At 35.7% G+C, this 25,137-nt stretch overlaps 3 protein-coding genes across 4 annotated transcripts in view; 2 read left to right on the forward strand and 1 right to left on the reverse strand.

Annotated features, from left to right (window-relative positions):
- Window positions 1–7,302, forward strand: part of LOC306887518 (ephrin type-B receptor 5-like) — a gene marked incomplete at both ends in the record, with an annotated part of 117,358 nt that extends 110,056 nt beyond the window's left edge. The window contains 11 exons of the mRNA XM_079445303.1: window positions 151–275; window positions 1,937–2,099; window positions 2,468–2,582; window positions 2,711–2,766; window positions 3,155–3,271; window positions 3,400–3,647; window positions 4,701–4,919; window positions 5,056–5,205; window positions 6,637–6,821; window positions 6,900–7,055; window positions 7,197–7,302. Of these exons, the coding sequence (XP_079301429.1) occupies window positions 151–275; window positions 1,937–2,099; window positions 2,468–2,582; window positions 2,711–2,766; window positions 3,155–3,271; window positions 3,400–3,647; window positions 4,701–4,919; window positions 5,056–5,205; window positions 6,637–6,821; window positions 6,900–7,055; window positions 7,197–7,302 (1,640 nt within the window). The remainder of the gene's footprint in view (window positions 1–150; window positions 276–1,936; window positions 2,100–2,467; window positions 2,583–2,710; window positions 2,767–3,154; window positions 3,272–3,399; window positions 3,648–4,700; window positions 4,920–5,055; window positions 5,206–6,636; window positions 6,822–6,899; window positions 7,056–7,196) is intronic.
- A 4,929-nt stretch (window positions 7,303–12,231) lies between these two features.
- LOC306887439 (transient receptor potential cation channel subfamily V member 6-like) lies at window positions 12,232–19,329 on the forward strand. Its single transcript, XM_079445150.1, has 17 exons — window positions 12,232–12,316; window positions 12,772–12,932; window positions 13,837–13,934; window positions 14,022–14,144; window positions 14,237–14,377; window positions 14,514–14,612; window positions 14,696–14,871; window positions 14,983–15,129; window positions 15,299–15,378; window positions 16,070–16,205; window positions 16,292–16,378; window positions 16,463–16,539; window positions 17,329–17,494; window positions 17,575–17,641; window positions 17,721–17,989; window positions 18,069–18,175; window positions 18,272–19,329. The coding sequence occupies exons 2-17, from the start codon at window positions 12,802–12,804 to the stop codon at window positions 18,528–18,530; spliced, it is 2,163 nt and encodes a 720-aa protein (XP_079301276.1). The 5' UTR covers window positions 12,232–12,316; window positions 12,772–12,801; the 3' UTR covers window positions 18,531–19,329.
- On the reverse strand, window positions 18,682–24,945 carry LOC306887441 (CD209 antigen-like protein C). 2 transcript variants are annotated; one of them, XM_079445152.1, is made up of 7 exons: window positions 24,643–24,945; window positions 24,317–24,415; window positions 22,296–22,406; window positions 20,224–20,325; window positions 19,940–20,091; window positions 19,743–19,843; window positions 18,682–19,205 (listed from the first exon to the last, which is right to left on the reverse strand). In XM_079445152.1, exons 1-7 carry the CDS (start codon window positions 24,734–24,736, stop codon window positions 19,082–19,084), a joined length of 783 nt encoding a protein of 260 aa, XP_079301278.1. In that variant the 5' UTR covers window positions 24,737–24,945; the 3' UTR covers window positions 18,682–19,081. The 2 variants fall into 2 exon arrangements, with proteins under 2 accessions (XP_079301278.1, XP_079301279.1); XM_079445153.1 differs by lacking the exons at window positions 24,317–24,415; window positions 24,643–24,945 and adding an exon at window positions 22,491–22,864.
- Between the last annotated feature and the right edge of the window lie 192 nt (window positions 24,946–25,137).

Consider the following 25,137-nt stretch of genomic DNA (forward strand, 5'->3'; position numbering starts at 1 on the left):
TGTGTATTATTGCTATTAACAAATAAACAGCATTTATAATGAGGATGGCAGTGAATATCTAAAGCATTCAGAGCAGTAGAAAAGTAGCTGCTTATTATAAAGTGATGAGCCCCCGTGTGGTCACTCTTATAATTACATGTGCAATTACAGTGCCTTCTGAGGTCCCCATGCTGCACCAGTTGAACAGAGTTCATGACTCCATCACACTGTCCTGGCCTCAGCCGGACCGGCCCAACGGTGACATCCTGGAATACCAGCTCCGATACTACGACAAGGTCAGTACTGTTGATTTATGCTAAATATTAAAGCAGGGGTGTCAAACTCAGCTTATGGAGGACCACTGCAGTCCTTTTCCAAAATACCCGTCTCCATACCTTTAGATTTGAAATAGTACTGAAGACCTTGATTAGATGGTTCAGGTGTTTAATTAGAGTTGGAGCTAAAATCTATGGGCTATGGCCCTCCACGAAGCTGGTTCAGTTTGGTAGCCCAGTATTAAAGGCCCTAGTGAAAATAAATATACTAAAATGTATTTGAAATATATTTATTTCATGCTAAGTATACAACAAATACATTTAAATATTTATGTACTTAACCCTGCTAAAGTGGAACTATTGCAAGTATACTTCAGATACACTTAAAAATGTTGCATTTAAAGACCGATATTATTAAAAAATCATACAATCCTAATTAATAGTGACATTAAAACACATTTTAGGCTTGATATTAAGAAATGTGCATTGTGCACAAGTAGTACTCTAAATCAAGTTGAATGATAATTGTTATATCAGTAAGTCTCGAGGGATATGTCAGTATATATGTTAATAGATTTGAACTATACTTAGTATGCAATAAATGCATTTTAAATATATTGCTTTTTTTACTATAGAGGAATAGATCACCCAAAAAACTTGCGTAATTGCATGGAAAAGTGTGATCAGTACATTCCTAAAAATCAACCAGTGTTGTTATTGTTAACTAAAGCTAAAACTATCAAACTAAATTCAAATAAAATAGAATTATTAGATTAAAAACCTACACTTTGAATGCTTAAGCCACACTTACATGTACAAATAACTGAAACAAGTTTAAGTACTACAACTGAAATAAACTAAACTCAAGCTATAAAAAATGACAAAAGCAGAAAATTACCAAAATGTAATCTAAAATTAAAATAAAAACTGAAAATGTCAAAATAAAAGCGAACTTAAAATATTAAAAAATACTATATAAACAATACTTGACTAACACCGTAACCGATATACTGGTTAGTAAATAATGACAAAATGTTCATATTTGCGTGAGCTATTCGTTTAGAATTGCATTGAAAAGTGTGATTAGTACAATCCTTTTGTGTTATATGGGTTTGAAATGACCAGTGATGTTATTGTTATCCCAAACTAATAAACTATTAAAATAGTATTTAAAAAAAAGCTGAAATGAAATATAAATATTAGATAAGGAACTTAAACTTCAACTTTTTTTTAAGTTGCCTAGGAAACTATCTAAAACCTGTTTAAATGCTAAAATTAATAAAACTGAACTGAATAGAAAAATAGCTAAATAGAGAAATAATAATAATAATAACAACAACAATGATGCCACATAATAAAATGACTAAAATGTAAACTAAAATTAAAATGAAAACAGGTACTGTATTAGTGTATAAATAATAACTCTGGAAACGGTGTAGTGAGTAAATAATGTTCTAAATAAAAATATTAAAAAATAGTAATAAAAATGACAAAAGCACAACAAAAACAAACACTAAACCAATCTAAAATTAAAATGAAAAAATAGTATATAAATATACTAAAATAGCACTGGAAATGATATGAGGGTGAGTAAATGATTTTTAGGTGAACTATCCCTTTACATCAATATAAACCGTTATGTAATGATTGTGTAAATAGATGGTGCTTTGTCTCTCTGGCAGGGGTCTGATGAGGACAGTGCTATGAGCGTGTTCAGTGAAACTAACACAGTGACAGTTGGAGGTCTTATTCCAGGCTCCATCTATGCCTTCCAGATCCGTGCCCGGAATGAGAGAGGCTACGGACCCTACAGCCACACCATTTACTTCAGCACTCTAGCAATGGGTACTAGGCCAAGAATACAGCATGTCACACACATTTAGCATTCTAGCCAACACATTTGAAAGCATATTCCTATGCTATTCAATTCGCAGTGTAGTCTCAGGAACAATGGTCTCTTTAAGTTGCAGCCAAACGTGACAGTAAAGACTTAAAATAGAAAACTTTCATTTGAAATTGTGAAAATATTTTACATATTCAACCATATTACTGTATTAATGTTATTTTTGATCAAATGGTGAGCATAAGATCCTTTATTTAAAAAAAACATACCGATCTAAAACTTTTGAACAGTTGTGTGCAAAAAATATTGATATTTTCATTTATTATTTTTCTTTAATTTCATTTGGTATTGCCATTTTGTCATTTTGTAGAGGAACAGTCAAAGCAGATTCAGAATCGCCTTCCTCTAATGATTGGATCGATAATGGGTGGAGCAGCGTTTCTATTGGTTGTGATTGCAATCATCACTGTGTTTGTGTTTCGAAGGTATGTACATCAAAATTCTTTACCTCAGCTATTATGCAATATATGTAGATAACAAAAAGAGGCAATATATGTAGATTAAAAATATCACTGTTATTGTGTCTTTGTTATTCTGCATTTTTGTCCACTAGTAAAAGGAGAGAAAGCCCTTATAGCGACAGACTTCAGAGATACATCAGCAACAGAGGTAAGAGCTTTATATGTGAACTGCAGTGCATACTTGCGTACATTTCTCCAACAGTCACTACATGTACATTATCTTCAGCTTCTAAAGTGGGCTGTATTCAGACTACTTTGTAATTATTGCTATTACGTAATAGCTATGATTCAGTAAAGTACTATGTCTACACCACAATTAAGAGGGGTTTGTGAGAACTGAGCTATTTTGACAAAGGATGAGAAATGTGCCGTGTCAGTCGTTTTTATGTTTGTAGTCCTGACTGTGCTGCACATATTTGTGGTATTACTTTATTCCGCTTGAAAACTTGAGCCGCCTGGCAGCATGTCTGTCACAGAACCAGTCATTAGATGGTCTGTGTGGATTAAACATTGTGTGGATGTTGTTATTCATTCAGGTGGGGTGAAATATTACGTGGACCCCTCTACTTACGAAGACCCCAGTGAGGCGGTCAAAGAATTTGCACGAGAAATCGACCCTTCGCACCTAAAGATCGAAGAGGTCATTGGTGCTGGTTAGTGCAAGTATTGAAAGTTTGTTGATTTTGCAGAGGCAGGATAACAACAGCTTTCTACAAAGTGTAGAAATCAGATAAAGCAAGCATTATGGAGAACACTCTAATGATTGGATTTCTCTCTCTAGCTCAGTTCGGGGAGGTGTCCCGTGGCCGGTACAGGCCACTAGGTCGCAGAGAGGTGCTGGTTGCGGTTAAGACTTTGCGTTGGGGGGTGACAGACCGTGAGAAGAATGTGTTTCTCAGTGAGGCAGGAGTCCTTGGCCAGTTTGACCACCCTAATGTACTGAAACTGGAAGGTGTGATCACTCGCACCCCTCCTGAACGCATTATCACAGAGTTCATGGAGAATGGACCCCTGGATGCCTTTCTCAGGGTAACAGCAAATAACACGATGTTACATTCTATTAAATTATTTATTTATTTAAAAGAAATAAATGATTATACATTTTTATGTTATCATATATGTGACTCTGGAGCACAAAACCAGTCTTCAGTCGCTGAAGTATATTTGTAGCAATAGCCAACAATACATTGTATGGGTCAAAATTATCCATTTTATTTATGCCAAAAATCATTAGGACATTAAGTAAAGATCATGCTCCATGAAGATATTTTGTAAATTTCCTACTGTAAATATATCAAAACATAATTTTTGATTAGTAATATGCATTGCTAAGGACCCTATTTGGACAACTTTAAAGGTGATTTTCTCAATATTTAGATTTTTTTGCACCCTCAGATTCCACATTTTCAAATAGTTGTATCTCGGCCAAATATTGTCCTATACATGAATGGAAAGCTTATTTATTCAGCTTTCAGATCATGTATAAATCTCAGTTTCAAAACACTGACCCTTGTGACTGGTTTTGTGGTCCAGGGTCACATATTATTTAAAAAAAAAGAACAAAATGAAAGTTAAGTTAAATTATCACAGAGAATGGCCTTGGAATAGAAAGATGTTAAATTTAATTCTATTTAATTTTTTGTTTATTAAAATGAAACAAATTATTGTATTATATATCACTGTAAAATTTTTAAATATTATTTAGAAAAGGACCAGATGAAAGTTGTTAAATTATCACAGAATTTGACAGCCCCCTAATGCCTTTTTCAGGATGAGATGTATTAGTATTATGTTATATATAATTATAATATTACAATGTAAAATAAAAATAAAAGTTAAATTAAATGATCACAGATTTATTAAAATAAATAAGTCAATAAAATATATTATTATATAAGACAAAATGACAGGAAATTAAATAAAATGATTTATATTTATATAAATAAAATATATTGTTTTATCTTTATAATATTACATTATTTAAAATGACAAGATGTTTTACATTAAACGTGTATGGAAAATACATTAAATTAGAAATGCATATTCATAAATTTGTAATTTTTTTTGTTTTTGTTTTTTGAGGAAAACGAGGATCAGTTCAGCGTGTTGCAGCTGGTAGGCATGGTGAGAGGTGTTGGAGCTGGAATGCGTTATCTTTCAGAGAGGAATTTTGTCCATCGTGACCTTGCTGCCCGGAACGTTCTGGTGAATTCAAACCTGGTTTGTAAGGTGTCTGACTTCGGCCTGTCCCGTTTAATGAGGGGTCTGGACCACAACATGCCCACCTACACTGCTTCACTGGTGTGTTATGGGAAGATTTCTATAAATGTACAAAACACTATTTAAATGGATGTATGTAAATTCATTTCATTTTCAGTTCTCTGAGTTTTTTTGTGTTGTCGTTGAGTTTGATTGAATTATTCCCTCTGTCATTCAGGGCAGTAAGATCCCTGTGCGGTGGACAGCTCCTGAGGCTTTCCAGCATCGAAAATTCAGTTCAGCGAGTGACGTCTGGAGTTTTGGGATACTCATGTGGGAGGTCATGTCATATGGAGAACGTCCATACTGGGACATGAGCAACCAAGAGGTGAGCATTATAAATGTTACATCCCATGCAGTCACAAAGCAGTTAAATGAACCAAATGTACACTAGAGGGAGCTATTAGAACGTTTCATTAGCAGTTGCATAAACAAAACACAGTATAGTACAGTGTGTGTGTCTGTGTGGTTACCTGGTATTCCCTACATTATGATGAACAAATGTCCTCACAAGTATAGTAATACCAGTAAATTTTGACCTTGTGGGGACATTTTTTGGTCCCAATGACAAAAAACTACTTGTAAATCATATAGAATCAAGTGTTTGTACCGAATAAAAACCATTATACCTGTGGAATATCCCCAGAAAAAAGCTAGAAAGCTAGAAATTTAATGACCTCAGTGAATGTATATTCACACGTTGACTAAATAGTACAACTTTAAGCGCCTAGTTTTTCAGCTGCTTTGAATCTGAAAGTATTTTTCCCATTCTTTTTCTTCATGGGGATTTCAAAAAAGGATTCAATAAAGAGCTCTAAGACACGAACTAAGCACCAAGCACTAAGACTTTGATTTGCAGAGTATTTGAACATTTTTATTTGAACTAAAACCCTGTGAAGTGAATGATGCAATTATGATATAAAACATTTGCATTGTGCAAACATCTTACGAAATGTTTTTCCCATCTTATTCCTCTTTTCTAACTCAGTTTGTAGTGTTTTTCAGTTCCCTTTTCCTCCAAATCTCTTGTCTGCTCTCTTTTGTATTTCTCTTGTCTTATACAATTAAACACTTCACTAAGGCCACATACACACTATAAAATTTCAGGAGTGACAACTGTATTTAAATACGGGAGTGAATCCCCTAAATTATCATTATACGTGTGTCCAAAACATGAAACACTACCGAAATTGTGAAGACTGACAGCATGGTAACCATAGTAACATTCTGGCTTCTTGCATGATTGGTATCTATTATTTTTGACTCAAGTTATATAACAGCGACCAAAGACTTATGTGCTTCAACTTTAAAGGCTCCAAATTCAAAATATTGGAGAGGGTTTTTTTCACCCGGCCCCTCCTCCTCAGACTTGAGGCACAGGCAGGTTGCCAGATTGACGACACCAACCAGAAGAGCGCACATGACGATGACTGAAATGAAATTCGCTGTGTTTCTCGCCAACTGGCAGCCTGGGGTGCCGAAATACAATTGAGTAAACTGGCAGTGTGGGCGGGTTTCACAAACCAAAACACAGACCGACATTCAGGCCCAGAACGCACATTTTCAAAGGAGAATAACTGACTGTAGCATTGTTTTTCAGATAAACAAGTTTGTTAACTTAGCATGTTTCTTAAATATCTGCAAACATATTATGGTATTTTTATGCTTTAGTAGAGTCAAAAACTTACATACAGCACCTTTAACTAAACCAGGCTGTAGAAGGTTGTAGAAAGTGTTTATCCTCTCGCTCTTTCGCTAGGTGATGAAGGCAGTGGTGGATCAGTACCGTTTACCTGCTCCAAACGGTTGTCCTCCAGCTCTTCACTCTCTGATGCTGCAGTGCTGGCAGGCCGACAAACAGGACCGGCCAGGCTTTGATTCTCTCCTGTCGTCTCTTGACCGTCTCATACGCCACCCTGCCTCCCTGAAGGCTGAACACAGCCGGTGAGTTACTAAAGTTATCACCTACTATTAACAGGTAATATTGTGTTTAATCTTTTAAAATATTCTCCTCTTTCTTAGTCCCACCCAGCCACTCTTAAGCCCCACCCCTACTGACCTCTCAACAGTAACAACAGTCGGTGGTTGGCTGACAGCTCTAAAGATGGACCGGTATAAGGATGCGTTTGAGAGAGCGCAGTACCACAGTCTGGAAAGAGTGAGCATGCTCACAATGGAGTAAGTTGTAACACGCTTTTTATATTAGTTTGTCCAACATATTCATACATAATAGAGGAATTTATTTTTTATAAATTATTTAAAAAAGAAATAATTTTTTTTTTTGAGTGCTGTGAGTATAATGCATCGCTTTTCTCTCAGGGATGTTCAGGCTCTAGGAGTGAATCTTCTCGGTCATCAGCGGAAGATCGTAAATGCAGCTAAGCAGCTCAGGACACACCTCACTCAGGGACACGTGGAGGTCTGATGCTTCCCACATTGTGTTGACACAGCAGTGCATGCTGGGAGATCTAGTCCACAGTCTGTTGCAGCCCACAAGAACACTGGAATAGAGATGAGGATGACAAAGAAAAAGCCTTGAGTGAAAAATAAGATTTTTATTATGAATTTTTTGCCCATCTGGCCCACCCTTCCCTGCTGAACTGTTGTCTTCCATATTCTTCTTTCGCTTACTCCCTCCTTCAGTGTTGCACTACCTCTCACTTTCTTATCAGTTCATTACTTACTGGCATTCAGTATGAACTTGAGCCTTAAGAACACAAAAAGAAAGCTCCTTCACAATCAGTTGCAAGGACAATCAGAGACTTTAAATGGACCGTAACTGACTGTTATGTCTTTGTTGGCACGTGTGGTCAAGGGCACTAGATGTTTTATTTTTAATTACACAACCAAACCATACTCATATTGATCGATAAAGTGAACACACATAAAAATGCTTAAAGTCATGTTTATAATAAGTATTTTGCCTTGCTTTACAGGAAAAATATCTCAAATTTGCTGAGAGCTTATCAAGTGTTTTTTTAAGAATGTGTTAATATTGTTTTCAGAAAATACACACTACTGCACTACTGAACAAAGGTTTGGGGCCAGTGAGATTTAAATGTTTTGAAAGAAGTCTCTTTTGCTCATCAAGATCAGAAATACAGTAAAAACAGTAATATTGTAAAATATTATCACAATTTAAAACAAATGCTGAATTTTCAGCAGCCAATCCTTCGGTCTCCAGTGTCACATGATCCTTCAGAAATCTTTCTGTTATGCTGATTTGGTGATCAAGAAACATTTCCTGTTATTATTAATGTTGAAAACAGTTGAAGATGCTTAATATTTTTGTGAAAACTGTGATAAGTTTTGTTTTTGGAATTCTTGGAGGAATAGAACGGTCAAAAGAACAACATTTATTTGATATATAATTTTTATACTATATACTAATTAGTTTAAAATGATTATAAATGTATTCATTTCTTTTATTAACGCATTGTTCTCTCAAAAGAATTCTTACTGACCCCTAACTATTCAACAGTGTTTAGCGTCACTTTTGATCAATTTAATAACAAAAATCTTACTGACCCCAAACTATTTGGCAATGGTGCAAGTATCATAAAAGTAATATTTTCCCAAGACATATTGAAAAAAAATCATAATATGCTTTTTGAGTAAATTTATTTAGTTTTATGGATGTTATTTTTACTGGAAAACCAAACAAATAATTAAAAGAAAAAAAATAGCTCTGTATGCTTTATGTACAGGTGTATAAAGTATTGTGGAATCATACAGTACTTACAGCAAGTTATTCAGACACAAATGGTAAAGTTTTTGCATTTTGCGAGTATCACTACACTGCGGCCACAGTAGTTCAGTGCTTACCTGTGATGTTCCATCATCTCAACTGTGAACCAGTTTCCCGCCACCAACCCTAGTCCTGTCCAGTGTTCCTGTAAAAGACTATTTCACCCCTGAAACAATGTAGCATAAAGTCACACTGTAATATACGAGCATTGTGAAATAGGTGTTACAGTAAATGTGATTACAATTGCTGGGTGAAGTGAAAGAGAGAGAGATGTGCTTCTTGTGTATTGTGTGTGTCTCTGTGTGTGTGTGTGTGTGTGAGACAGATTTACAGTACAGATAAACTGTTTGGTGCTGCTGATAAAAGTGTGAATGATTTCTGTGTAAAAAAAAATGTAAAAAGGGAGTGTATGATCATGTGGATGTAAATTTGAATCTGTTTGATTTTACAGTTGTTCACCACTGTTCCACTACTGTCCAAATTTGTAAAATATATATGATTTTGTTTAAAGATGCCTACTGTGTTTGTTTACATGATCTTGAACCACAAAAAGTCTGTACTCATCACGTTGCTGAAATGTCCTTCTTGTTTCCCATGAACAACACAGAGTCAGCAGCATGACACATATCAGACACTGATCAGTGTGCATCAGCTTTACTTGGAAGTATGATCTGTGAACTGATAGGGGTAGTGAACACAAAGTCCACACATACACAAAATAACTATTTTAAATGAAAGTTGCATGAAAACATACAGCTTTTTCTGCTGTGTCATGTTAATATGCCATCTAAAGTTGTTTTAAACAACATTTTGCTAATTTGCATAATTATAATTATGCATGCATATATTTTGAGAGACTACATTAACTATATATATATATATATGTGTGTGTGTGTGTGTGTGTGTGTGTGTGTGTGCGCGCGCGCGCGTTTTTGTGACAAATGAGGACATAAATTTGTATAATGACACAGGTATTACAAGGTGAAGGTGACTTTTCAGGACATTGACCCATGTGCCCACTTTTCAAAACGCTTATAAATCATACAGAGTGAGTTTTTGGGAGGGAAAGTCTCCTGTGAGGGCTAAGTTTAGGTGTAGGGCAATAGCTCATACAGTTTGAACAGTATAAAAACCATTACGCCTATGGGATGTCCCCACTTTTCACAAAATCAAATGTGTGTGTGTGTGTGTGTGTGTGTGTGTGTGTATCAACTAAACTAAATGAAACTTTCTATTCATCAAAGAATAATTTATATTCCATAAAAATATTTAGCAACTTAAACATTAAAATGTTTTCAAAATATATACACAGCACTTAAAAAAACATTAAAATAATTACATATTATGCCTCAGCTACCCTTATATGTGGTAAAAAAACATGCACACCCACTTGTTTTGGTCGCTAAACAAGTGCTACACTGTGAATTCCTGCTGATTATTGTAAATATTTGCTATGACAGCATCACAGACTGTAGCATCACACACACTGTAGCATATCTATACTAACCTATAGGCTAGTGAAAAGCATTCTGCAAAAAATTGCATTATTCCAGGTGCAACAATGACCAAACCTCTGCATTCCTGCTACACTCTGACCCTGGTGAACTTAACTGAAACTGTCCATTAAATTATTGCAAAAAAATAAGTTGTTTGCAAACATTTGTGGTAGGCAGGATGAAATCACACACAATAATTTGCACATGGAAATCTTACAACACCTTAACATAAAAAATACAAAAAAACACACGGTGCTGTAACTCCCAAAAGAAGTCAAAGTAAAACACATGCCTTGGGTATTAGGTAATTCTTTGAAGATCTAAAATAACACACAGCAAATATGTGCTTTTTAATGCAAAACAACACGACTGAGTCAACTGGAAGGGGGAAAAAAAATATCCATTACTTCACAATATGCGGTCCAACTAACATTCTATAGATAGTATCCCATACTGGTTTTCTGAGCCTTTTACACACCATTTTAAAACACTTTTGACCAACTGATATGACTCATGTAGCCTACCTGACCATCAAAGGCCATCATTTATCTTTCACACCACCCAAACTCACCTGAAACCAGTCCTTTACACTAGTTAATAACATTTAGCTCAATGTAAAACTTTTGCAAATGTATACTACATTCAGTGTTGATATGGAAAATATATTAGGTTTCACTGATGTCCCCACCAACATGGTTCTCTTGGTTAACCAAAACACTTATTTCTTCTTTGTGTTGTAAACATACAATTAGCCCTTGTTTTTTTAGGTCTCTGGTGTTTGACCACTATGTATTATGCCTTAAATTACCCTATATTACACAGCCACTCTCTGATTTTGTTATTGCATATAATGTCCTCTTAATCCCTAATTTTTCCAAGAAATGCGAGCAGCTGCATGCATTTTCTCATTTTCAAAATCTCAGTAAAAATGTGTTTTATTTATGGTAACAATTGTAACCAGAAAACAATAAAGTAACATTTTATGTATTCAGTTAGGCTATTTGTTTGTTCATTAAAGCAGTTATGGCAAAGCCATTGCCATATTTTGGTCACAAATGTCACCGGTTAGATTAAAACAATAAAACGAAAAAAACCCCGATACATTTCTTGTCCGTGAAACTACGTGGTATTTTACGTTAAACTAGACCTGATGTGTTTCGCTCGTTCAGACAGTATGACAGATTTTTTTTGGTAGTTTACAAGAAGTAAACATCTTGGAAAGACGTGCAAAACATCATTAGGCAACATTTAGTGGAGCAAAACATAGGCTAAGTGGTCAGTCCTGTTATGCTGAAAGATTACAATTACGAAATAATCTTGAAAACCGGTTTATGCCTTGACCTGGTGTGGAGGTATCTGTCTGACCAGTCCTTCACCACATTACTGAGAGAAGTAGTCTTGTAGTCTGTTGCTGGCTTTTAAAGAGGAAGACTCTGTTTTTGAGCGGATTTAGGACTGAATGGTCCAGTGTTAGCGTGCAGGAGAACAAACGCTTGTTTATTGGACGTTGGGCCCTGGACCTCAAAACCTACCGCGCTTCCATAAAGGTAAATGTTCCGGCCAATGAAGGTCGTTTTGGCTCATGTGGAACATCCTGGTATCCGTCAGCTGGTTTGGGACAGGTTTGCTGTACATTTATCTGACACAGTGTTTTCAAAAGTGTTGACTGATATGGTTTTGTTTCAGGTACGCAGTGAAAGATGATAGGTGAGGACCGAAAAATATGGACCACGGACCAATCTCGCAACTCCATAGAGGTACATAGTGAAGAAAGCCCATCTATGTCCACTTTAGAACAAATCAGGTGTAAATAAATCACTTAAGTAAAATTATAAAACAACAATTAGTTTAAAAAAGAAATCCAAAGAAAGTAACACATCTTTAATAAGAAGATTCAAAGTTAGTAATTAAGTTGTTAACATAAATTAGGCTATATTAGGCTAACTACAACCACAGGTATTTAAAATGACTGTCCCAGTTGGTTCCAAACTACATTGGGTCACTTAAAACTCTCTGGATCCTTTTCTACTGTCCACCTGTGTGACGTCCTCCACCCTCCTTTCCAGACTCAGCTTTAAGTATAAATACTGATGTCAGACTGCTTAGCTTTGTATTGTCCACTGACAGTCAAACAAACATGCTGTACATCAATTACTAAAATAACACTGGGATAACATATTAAGGATTTTTGTAAGGTAGGTGAATATTGCTTTGAATGCTGACATCTTTGGATCATAGTAAGTGCATAAATAACTGATTGCGTTGTTTTGAAAGCGGATAGCGGGGTAAGTGGTTGTTTTTCTGCATTTAAAATAAATGTAAAAGAAGAAGAATGTTAACTTAGAAATGTGCTTCATATGTTCAGTTCTAGTCAAAAATAATACTAAAAACAGTAGAAGTTTTAATAATAGTAGTAGTAAAATATATTAATATTTTAAATATAAAAGATTTTGAATCATCATATAGCCTACATTAAGTTACATCAACAAAATGAATGAAAATGAATTTAAGGGTTAGATAGAATGCACCCAAACAAGTCATCTAAGTTCGTGTAATCATATTAAAAAGAACTGTTACTTTTAACAGATATTATATTAAAGGATATGTTTTTGAAAAATGTATTTTGACAATTTCGATTTCTTCTTGTCAGTCTTTTTGGTCTGAAACTCCACCAGAAGCCATGTCACCAGCCATCTCCAGAACTGCTGCAGGGGAGATAAACCATTGGTGGAGCCAACTCAAGTTCCGCCTTCAGCACAGAAAAGGATGGAACGAAATGTTGGATGAGACCTTCCTCGCGCAGAACAAAAAGTAAAAAATTAACTATTAATATCATGAAATAGAAACTACTTTTGTTTAGTTCAACAAGGAAATGCTAGTAAAATAATAAGTTTAGGTTTTAGACTTTGGTTCTGTGTAAATGAACACATTTGGTCATGGCTGTGCTTTAAAATGGTATACAGCTGCCTCTGTGCCAACTTTGCAGCGGAACAATTTAACAATGTAAGTCAAAGGGAGATTTTAGTTCAGTCTTAAATAGCTTAAATTCAGTCAGCACCATTTCGTCAAAATGATAGATACTTGGCATACAGTTTGGTTTGGCGGTATGGTTCTGTTCTGAGCAAAAACTCCCTGCCCATCCATGCAGCCTGTTATGAATGAGCTGGGAGAGCAGCAATAATAACCCCCCTAGGGTTAACAGAACAGAACAAAGCAGATATCATTCATTTACTTAATGATATTTAAGTGTAACACATTACTCAAAATAAGGGAGTCTGATTCAACAGGAATATCAGAAAGCCAAGTCCTGACTGTGGCGAAAGGAGGAGCTGGGGATGGAGAAGGGTAATTTGCTCCCGAGCAAGCAAAAAGCTGCTGAATAATACTGAATAGAGCTTATATAGGAATACCGTGACAGGTGTCATATTCCTATAAGTAGATGTAATCAGCTGAGAGTCTGCTGATGCAAGCTTGACTCACGCTATACGCTTAATAATTATAAAATTTATAAAAACCAAACAGAAAATGAAATTGCCTACAAAACATTTTAACTACGACTGAAATAATTACAGAAATATGTGCAGAGATTAAGTACAATAAGAAAGGAAAATGATGTTAAAAGAATATCAGCACAGTGCTGCTGCCTTGCAAACATAACCAATCCTGATTTCAGCTCCCATTTACGGTTGTAGTCATGTCTCTTTATGTTCTGCAGAGTCAATGACATCCCCCTGTTTTCCGCCACTAAGGAGAATAATGCAGCCTGTATAAAGAAACTGCTTGACTGTTCATCTACAAATATCTTTGAGAGAGGTAAACCACTTTTTTGCCATTATTTACTGGCACACTAAATGACAAATGCGGAATTGAATGTGGATCTGGCATTGGTGTGCATTCTAGGTGAACTTGGAGAGACGGCTCTGCATGTTGCTGCGATGAATGATAATTTAGATGCGGCTGTGGCGTTGATGGAAGGAGCGCCGGAGCTCATCAACGAGCCCATGACCTCTGAACTCTACCAAGGTCTTTATTTAAAAACAAAAACCTCCTCAAACATTTCATGCAATTTAATAACTAGATGTGTAGATCTCATGAATGTATGTTCTGATTGACAGGTTTAACAGCCCTTCACATTGCTGCTGTTAACCAGAATGTTAACTTAGTCAGGGAGTTGATAGCAAGAGGAGGTGATGTGGCGACACCCAGGGTCACAGGCATGTACTTCCGCAAAAGAAGAGGAGGACTTATGTACTTTGGTGAGATGGATGTTTTTATTCTATTAATGATTTTTATTAAATCTGATTATTTGAATAGCTATGGATGTGGATGAGTATCGGGAGAGATGTAGTTTCCCATGATTATGACATAAATAAATAAATTGTGTGACTGTAGGTGAGCACATCCTGGCATTTGCGAGCTGTGTGGGTAATGAAGAAATTATATCCATGCTGATAAAAGCTGGGGCTAATATCAGGGCCCAGGATTCCCTGGGTAAGAAGAAATAGCCTTTTACTCCCAATGTGATATTTCTATCTGCATTTGTGGTTGTAACTCTTTCTCTCTCTCATGAACAGGTAATACCATTCTTCACCTGTTGATTTTGCAGCCCAATAAAACAATTGCATGCCAAATTTTTGATGTGCTGATGTTACATGATGCAGATCTGGACCCTGCTATCCCTCTAGACATGGTACCAAACTACAGAGGCCTCACACCGTTCAAACTCGCTGCAAAGGAAGGCAACCTCGTGGTAAGAGAGACACCTTTAGATGCACCTCTACCAAAACCCTGCGTCTTTATCTAGAACAGAATGGCAGCATTTAAAGAACACACTGCTTAATGCTTTTGTCATGTTGCACAGGCCTTCCATCACTTGGTTAATCGCAGGCGCATTATTCAGTGGAGTCTGGGACCATTGTCCTCCAACCTTTACGACCTCACTGAGATTGACTCCAGGGAGGATGATCTCTCAGTGCTTGAGATCATTGTCAGCAGTCAGAAAAGAGAGGTGTGTAAATGTGTGCAGGACACATTACGGCAAACGGTCAAACAGTTCAGTGCCCTTGTAAACTTTAATAATGATGAAAAAAATCATCAGTAGGAACATATTAAATCAAATTGCTGTAGCTGGTGTATTCTTAGTTCATCTCTTAAGAAAGTGTCCTCTCTTGTCTCAGGCCAGAAGGATTCTTGAGTTGACTCCAGTTCAACAGCTCGTCAGATTGAAGTGGAATCTATATGGGAAACATTACTTCAGGTGCCTTACTATCACATACTATAAGAAACAGCATTCAGTTTTATTACTTTTTTTTATTAACAAACTAAAGATATTTGCAGCTGTCAAATTAAAGACTTAATATGTGACCCCGGACCACAAAACCAGTCATAAGTAGAACGGGTATATTTGTAGCAATATCCAATAATACACTGTATGGGTCAAAATGTTCAAATTTTCTTTTATGCCAAACATCATTAGAATATTAAGTAAAGATCATGTTCCATGAAGATATTTTGTAAATTTCCTACCGTAAATATATCAAAACTTAATTTTTGATTAGTAATATGCATTAATAAGAACTTAATTTGCACAACTTTAAAGGCGGGTTTCTCGGGTTTTATTTATTTATTTTTTTGCACCCTCAGATTCCAGATTTACAAATAGTTGTATCTCGGCCAAATATTGCCCAATCCTAAAAACCATACATCAATGGAAAGCTTATTTGTTCAGCTTTCAGATGATGTATACATCTCAATTTAAAAAATTTTACCCTTACGAATGGTTTTGTGGTCCAGGGTCACATACGCTGTTTTTATTTATTTTAATCAAGTGAGCATTACTTAATCTAGATTTCTTACATTCCTTTGACCTCAATATCCACAAAGTCCAACTTTTATTGTAATTTTAGAATTTTGAAGGCAATTGATTTGTCTTTTTTTTTTGTTTGCAGGGTATTTATGCTGGTATACCTGCTGTATATTAGCATATTCACATTATGTTGTATAAACCGCCCCCTGAAGGACATTCCTGAGAATTACACCAAAGCAGACAACGACCCAACCATAAAAGTGCAGAAAAGCTTGACGGTATGAAATTATATTATTTTTATGTTTCTGTATATCAAAGCGCTTTTGTATGTCTGCAAGAACTTAATGTCATTTTGTATGTTTAGGAGAGCTATCAGACCTACAAAGATCACCTGCGTTTAATTGGAGAAATTATCAGTGTCATAGGAGCCATCGTTATTCTGCTGATAGAGGTCTGACATTATCCACATTATGTTATAACTAGTAAAACATTATTGGTATTATGCCAAAACATTTTTATAATAAATTATTTTCAGGTTCCCAGTATTTTGAGAGTGGGAGCTAAACGCTATTTTGGCCAGTCTGCCCTTGGAGGACCCTTCCATGTCACTTTGTAAGTATATATATATATAGTAAAATATTCTTACAATTTAATTTAATGTTTCTATTTTCTCTTTTGACATTTTAAAATGTCATTTATTTCTGCGATGGCAAAGCTGAATTATCACATAATTCTTCGGGAAACATTCTAATATGCTGATTTGGTGCCCATTAAACAATTTTAATGATCAATGTTACAAACAGTTGTGCTGATACATTTTTTTCAGGTTTCCTTGATGAATAGAAAGTTTAATGCGTTTTTGCTGATATATATACATGGTCTCACATGCTGTCAAATTAATAAAAAGTACATATTTTTCCGTTGTATTATATTTTATATATTTTTACCAATATGAAATATGTAGTAGCCTTTATATTATAGGAAGGGGGTTGCTCGCAAGGGAACAATCATATAGAGTGGTGCAGGTAAGACATCAGCATTGTGGTAAACATAACTTGACATTACTTTGAAGTTTTGCTTTACAATGAAAACTGCACACACCCATATTGAAAACCTGAATTTTGAAGCAGTTATGTTTATTTCTGAAAACATGTTTCTAATAAAGAACTAGAGAAGGTGTGAGTGTAGAACAAATGTCAAAGTGTCGTCAAGTTATGTTTAAAATGGGCTTTGTTTCACTCATTTAAAAAAAACCATAGGAAAGTCTAGAAGGAACCAGCAGCGAATTAGTCTTGCAGGTTCTGGTGTCATACCTGCACCACTCTATAGGGGGTCTTTGAAATCTGCATTATCATGGCGAATGCAAAACGTACGCTACATTGCCTCGCATTTCTGTGGCAGAATTGGCTACGCGATTCTGGTTGTGATTTTGTGTGTGCTGCGGACCACTGGAATGGCAGAAGAGGTTGCACCAATGGCTTGGGCTTTGATTCTTGGCTGGTCCAATGTTATGTACTTCGCCCGAGGTTTTGAGATGCTGGGACCCTACGTCATTGTGATTCAGAAGGTGGAGTGTTTCACTCACTCTTGTTGGTTTGTAGACCCAGTATAGCTTTATAATGTTCATGTGTGGATGTTCTTTTGCAGACGATATTTGGAGATATGACGAAGTTCATGTGGTTGTCCCTTATCTTCCTCATTGGATCTTCTGCTGGTTAGTTCAAATACAGTTGTATCAAAAGATACTCGTATCATATGCAAATCTGTGATGTAAATAATGTCCCCTTCCTCAGGCTTGTGGGTCTATTACACAACTCAAGATCCTTCAGCTTTACCGCCATACCGCTCGTTCCCCATCACCATCTTCTCTCAGTTTGAGCTGAGCATCGGTCTGATTGACTTGCCAGTGGACCATACATTCTACACCCATCCAGTCGTGCACTCGATCCACATCTACTTCAGTGTGGTCTCTTACATTCTCCTGTTCAACCTCCTGATCGCCATGATGAGCGACACGCAGTGGAGGGTCACCCAAGAACGCGACGAACTCTGGAGGATCCAGGTCGGTAGTGAAGCTAGTACAGTCCCACAGTAATTGTTCTAAAAGCATGCTGGGTAAACATCAGTTTCTCCATTCATAGGTGGTGGCCACTACTCTGATGCTGGAACAGAGGTTACCACTGCGCCTGTGGCCAAGACTGGGTATCTGTGGTCTGGCGTTTGGCCTCGGAGAACGCTGGTACCTTCGGTAAGGATGCCTTGAATTTCATTTTTAATTCAAAAGCATCACTAAACACTCTCATTTTGATTAGCCTTCATTATTCACAAAATCTCATGTTTCCAGAGTGGAGGATCGCAATGACCCATTGGTGCAAAAGATGAGACGCTACGTTAACGCATTCTCAAAGGATGGAGAACCAGCTAAGGAGAAGGAGGAAACAGGCAAGAGTGAACCTGGAAATGATGCACTGCAAAGCAATCTTATTGTGAAAAACAAGCCTAGAATCCAGAGGAGACCAATAAAATGCTGGCAGCTCATTCGGCAGAGTATAGAATGTGAAAAGGAAGAAAATGTGGATAGCCCAGATATCAAGTATATCTAAAAATGGCCCAAGAGCAATTAGTAATGTTTGGGTGATATGACATTCCTAATATTTAAAGGGTTCCTGTTGCATTATTCTGAGTTATTGAGTGTTTATATGGAAAAATATAAGTGTTGTATTGGGTAGACAAAGTTGAACTGTTCACCATCTATATTGTTAAATATAAAGATGGAAGTTTAATGAAGCAATACAAAAAAAAGAACATTTCAGAGAAAGTACAAGCAATTCAGAACATTATCGTGTGACTATTAGACATATTTAGTGCAAATAAGCAAGCTTTGTATACATGATCAGTACAGTTATAAATGAGTGCAATTGTAATACAAATAAACAGGATATTTTTAAAACTGCTTTTTTTCTGCACCTATAATGCTTCATAATGCACATTGTACAAAAAAAGCTTTGCGCTGTGTCTATGGACTAAATTTCCCTATTTCGGAGTAGAATCTTTAGAGAAGAGATGATTATCTTGAGTATACGTATTATTCGAGTTATGATTTCCAGATATATACTGTAGGTGATTTCAATGGGTGTAGATGATGTTCGGACATCTACATCTTTTGACAGATGTACTGTAAGTGAAAACTGCAGGAATATGGGCGCCAGTTCCGTTCAGGTGGTTCATTTCCAGCCAGGATGGCACATTCTCCAGGAAAGGACATATCTCCCCAATATCTGTGCATGTGCATAAGGACCATAGTCAGTCAGCAGCTACTAAACCACATTTCAACAAATATTTTCATTTTATATTACTTGTTTGTATTGGTAACCATGTGATGATAAATTATTTATGGAGGGCAAGGAATTTGTTTTGTTTTTTTGCAACTGCCTCCCTGAGCTTATGTCTTAATTTATTTATATTATTCTGCTGTAACAACAAAAACTAGGCAAAACATTCCCAATGATTTTCACATTTTCTACATTTCCCCCTTTTTATTTTAAATATTCTTTTTCTTTATTTTATTTGTATTTATTTTTCTTTATGTTAAGTTTTCTTTTTCAAAATTATTTATTCCAGAATAAGAAAAATCAATGATTGAAAAATATTTCTCTTATTTTTTAACAATTCACTGAATATTTGAAGAACAAATAAAGGGGAAAAAATGTGGAAAATCTTCTTATTTTTCTGGATACAAACTGCTTAAAAATAATGTTGTAAACAGACCCAACTTTTTTCAACTGGCCCCTTTTGAACCATAAATATTTTCCTACCTCACTGTCAATACAGTGCTGTTAATCCATGTCCATTCATTTCCCCCCAAATGATTTAGCCCAATCCAGTAGTTCAACTTCCCATTCTTACTCAGATACATCTGCAGAGATGAGATATAGTTGAAAAGCATGAATACATTAATAGTAAATCACTTCTCTTAAAGTTTTCATTTCACCGTATTTATAGATTTATTGACCTGCACACTTTCATTAGTAATGACGGCAAGTTCTCCTCCCTTCCTCTGGCATTCCTCCCTGCTCTGCTGCCAAGTGAGGCGGTTTTGAGACAGGAAGTAACAAGTATTCTGGAACCTCAGCCAACCCTTGCCACAATCACTGCACAGACGCTCTGCACACACACATTTAGTGGGGAAGCAAGAAAACACTGAAGTGAAGTAAAAATAAGTTTTATACAGAATTTTGTTTTTTTTAAATACATTAAACCTTTAGATAACCATAAGTCTGTTGTTCACAAACTCACGAGGCTGTTGGTGAAACTCTTGGCATTTCTTCAAGCTGCATTCCTGTTTCAGTGGAGGGTTGACAACCTGCTCTACCTCCTGACATGGCTGCTTCCCAGGCACTGTTCAGAATATAATGTATCCTCTATTAACCAATTACCATGGCAATCGCCATTTCCAGCAAAATACCATACAGTTCTTTTAGTAATGTGGAGTCATAATAAAGTAAGATGGAGATCTTGAAACAACAAGTTAGTGCAAGAAGTTTTCAGAATCTTCCTTTCATTTTGTATAATTATCTTTTTTGGTCACATTTTCCTTAAGGTAAACGCAATATTGTTTTTCATACTAATTTTAACCCACCTGTTCTGCAGTCACTTATGATCCTAAAAACTATAAAAAATTCATAATCTGGTCTAAAAAACACATAAGAAAAATGTGTTTTATTAATCTGATCTTAAGTAGGCTGTATTATAAAGAAGTATTTTTTAATTCAACAATTATGCAGTAACACAATTGAAAAAAGAACTCTGGAAAAAAATGTGACTGTTTTCCAGGTTAATTTCATTTACTTTTGGTTGTTCATAATGTTGCAATACGATGTATTATATAGCAGCTTCTGTACTGTTCTGCTAGTTTATGAATGCTTTATCCTCCTGAGACCCCCCCCCCCCCCCCAAAAAAAGCTTTGTGAATTTAGTATTTTTTCATGTCATTACATTGTTTAGAGCATTAGAAAAAAAATTAAATTAACATTTTTGAAAAATTATATTTTATTAAAAAAAATGTATATGTCCTCTGTAGAGGACACTAGGACTAAGTTTTCCTAAAAATAAAATGGCATGAATAGACATCAAAAAGGCTAAAACAATGGGATTTTTTTTTAAATCACCAATACATTTTTTCAGGATTTTTTTCTTCTAAACTTTGTTTAAGGATGATTCTCAACTATGTTATAAAATATATAACAAAATTATTTGATATACCATTTTGTTTTATGCAATATGTCTGTACAAATTTCCATAAACTGGTTTTCCCTTTAAACACAGTGTATCTATACTGTATCTAATTTGCATATTAATGGGTTGCTGTTGGGACAGCATGTTGAAAAAAATAATTGTCATAATGGGAGTAATAATTGGCCAGATTTTCATAATAATATCTAATATTTCATAACAAAATAGATATATAATTTATTTTCCTATTCAATTGTAATGTCTCCCAAAATGCATAATAAACATCATTTTAGTCCTGGTGTCCTCTACAGTGGACATGTATGTCCTGTTTCATAACAGGAAGTCATATTTTAATTTGAAAACCCATAACATTTTCCTGAGATGTTGCTTTATGACAAACAATTAGAAAATTATTCAGATTTAAATGACAATTACAAAATATAATCATATTTCCGTAAGGATGTAAAATGTTTCACTAAATTAAATTCAGCCATCTTTAAAGACCGAGGAGAGGGTGTGGTCCTGGTGAAACTTCCAATCATTTAGTATCTCTGTAAAGCCCTGAATGTGCTCTGTACAGGACATCTAGACTTACAACTGTGACATGTGAGGTCAGAGAAATTCACTGAAATAGAATGTCCACTACAGAGGCAAAAACTCCATAGCTGGGTCTCAGGAGGTTATGTGTATATGGTAAAATATTACATCCATGCATTTAGCACCATTCCATATTATAGAGAACAGTATGTGTGGAGGATTAAACCATAGATGTTATTTTAAATGTAAAATATTTTCATTCAAATTTAATTTTGAATTTACAAATAAATAGCCTAAATAAAAAGTAAAGACGCATATAACACTGAAAGGCCACAAGTGGTTCTTCAGTAGCGTAAATCAAACCACCATGTATTTAATAGTTATTTATTTCATTTATTATTATTAAAAACCTTAAGTTAGTTTATTTTGCTTGTTTGGATAGCCTATTGTTTACACTCTTTCCGGTATCAAAAACGATGTTGTAGCCTATTTATAGCGTATTTTGACCAAAAAAAAAAAAAAAAGCGACAATAAAAGGGTTAAATGATTACCTATTTTCTGGGTTCCAAGCTGTACATATAAAAGACGGTCATACTTACACTTCATAAACAGCACAAGGACCACGATCAGCAACAGGACGCAGATGACCAAAAGAATCAGCGAAACGATGCGGTAAACACGGAGTTTCCGGTGAATATCTATTGATGTATCTGGAGAAAAACATGATGCATTTGTCGTTACATGGACCGACAGAGAACGGAAGTCGAGAGATGTGCAAACGTAACATTCATCACCTGAATCCGGCTGCTGCGGTTTCGATTCAGACTTGCCTGCTGTGTACTTGCCGAAATTGCAGAGTTTTACGTACATGTTTGTTCTAATGCAAAGCCGTGGCTCAGTTCGACGAAAGCCAGGGAATAATCGGCAGGCGTTAGTAATCTAGTGCGCACTTGACCGCTTCGCAGCTCTTTTATACGCGCACTAACACACTACAGGGGGTTTGACGACGACGCTCCGTAACACAATACCGACTCTGTGTCCTCGCGTGCCCTTCTGAAACCTTCAAGTGCTCTCTGGACAAAATAAGATACCCGCTGTCCTCGAGAGAGCAAAATATGCAGCTGTGTCCCAGATATGCTTTTTAGCCTACTTTGTGATATGGTCATACAAAAGACTGTTCAAATGACAGAGCAATATATAATTTATGCGGGCCTTGGTAACAGATGTTTCAAACGAACGAGAAACCACTTGGGTTATAATTTAATGGACAGAAATGCTGCTATAAAGCTAAGCACAGCCATGGTGAAAGAAAAAAAAATGAAAAATTATATAATTTCTCCCAAAATAGATTGCATTAGCTTGCACTTGCTCTCAAAAGCGTGAGTTCCTTCAAAGGTTTTTCGAGCGAACACAAAAAGTTGAATGGGAACTTGACACAAAAGTTTTGTGAAGGAAAGAGGGAATGCAAAGTTTATTTTGTGAGCAAATGCAAAGATTCTTGATTCCACTGGAGAAAAGGGATTCCTGGAAGTCCCTGCATGATTTATACCATTTATTTGTGTTTCATTTTACATTTTTATGAACTAATATATTGTTAGTTTACATTTTTACATTCTATTATAATGTCACCTAAATGCCATTATCATTATCATACAATCATAATTTGGTTCTCGTAAGCACAGCTAAATTATTTTTTATATTTTTTTAATTTAAGCAGAATTTTTACAGTATAGACCATTTACGTACATCTTTTACTTTTATCGTTTTTATCTTGTGATCAGAAATAATGTTTGTTTTGTTTGATATTTTGCTCTAACTCACTGACCAATGCATCACATCTTTTTCTCCATCTGTTTTTGTTCCTCTTTCTGTCCATTTTCACTTGTCCTGTTTTAGACCATAGACAGCTGGATCCTATATCACACATTTTTACGTCACACAATAAATATACACAGCAATACATGTAAAAAAAAAAAAACAGACAAAAAAAAAAGTAAATTATATATAACCCCTTAAAAATATTTCTTTATTGGCATCGATGGTTCCATGAAGAACCTTTAATATCCATGCAACCTTTCCAATGCACAAAAGGTTCTTTATAGTTGAAAAAAGTTCTTTACATTATTAAAATGTCCTTTACACTAAGAAAAAAAGTGGTTATTTTATGATCTGTTTATTAATAGGTGCTTTAGGCAATCCAAAATAGTTCTCCTACGGCATTATTGCGAAAACACCATTTTGAAACCTTAATTTTTTTAGAAATGCATTGTTTAGATAAAGTCTGAATACTCCCAATTCTTTTTCATAATTCAAACTTGTGCACACAACAAACTCCTGGCATTCGTATCATTAAATGAGTATTTTTATTCACTTTATTAGCTATTTATTGGCCTGAAATGTGCAGTACTGAGAAAATGGTAGTGGTGATGGCGCAGTGGATAAGACACGTGCCTTTGGTGTGAGAGACCCGGGTTCGAATCCACTGTGAGACACCAATGTGTCCCTGAGCAAGACACTTAACCCCTAGTTGCTCCAGAGGCGTGCGACCTCTGACATATATAGCAATTGTAAGTCGCTTTGGATAAAAGCGTCAGCTAAATGTAAAATGTTTTTTTGTTACCTTTATTGACTGTGTAAGAGTGAGTTGAAGAGGGCATGCCATATTCATGTTCAGATGGACTGGCGAGAGCCGTGTAAATATTCCCTTCTTCTACGTTCTCTGTTGCAAAGTCAGTTGGGAAAAGTGCAGTTGAAAAGAAGAATATTTAAATATGAAAAGAAACTGAGCAGTAAGCATATTAATGTGTATATAACGACTGAATACTGAAATTTTCTGCTTACACAATACAACCTCTCCCAAAGTGAAGGGAAGAGTTCTATTTTAAACTTCAACAGTTAATTAATTTGTTACAGCTTGTAAATGAAAGATTGTATTAAACCTTTTACCTTTTGTCTCCTCCTTCTGATCTTCTTTCTCCTTATCCTCCTCAGCCGTTGCAATCTCCTCCAACTCCACTTCTACCTCTTTCTTGCTCTCCATTGCTAACTCCCTTGAGTTTCGTTGTCAGAGGTCCCAGTTAGTGCAAACTCTTTAGCAAGACTGATTTAATTTCCTATTGTCTAAACGACTTTTTCGAGAAAAAATGACAGCATCTGAGAAGCTTGACACTTGTAAATATGCTGACCAGATGCGAATTCACTTCAGGATAATTCTGAGCATCACACATGATCAGTTGTTTTCTCGCAACTTCCTCATTACAGTCCGGCATGTAGCCACGATATCCTTCACTTCTCTCTTTTTCATACTGTCAGAACGAATTAAACCACTAGTCATGTCTTATCCTAAAGGAAAAGAAATTAAAACATATCAAACAGTGTTTACATGAGTTGCTAGTGTCTGTATAGTTAAGCGTTAAATTTGCTGAATAGTATATATAATGA

This window comes from Barbus barbus (assembly GCF_936440315.1).
Source record: "Barbus barbus genome assembly, chromosome: 21".
NCBI lineage: Eukaryota > Metazoa > Chordata > Actinopteri > Cypriniformes > Cyprinidae > Barbus > Barbus barbus.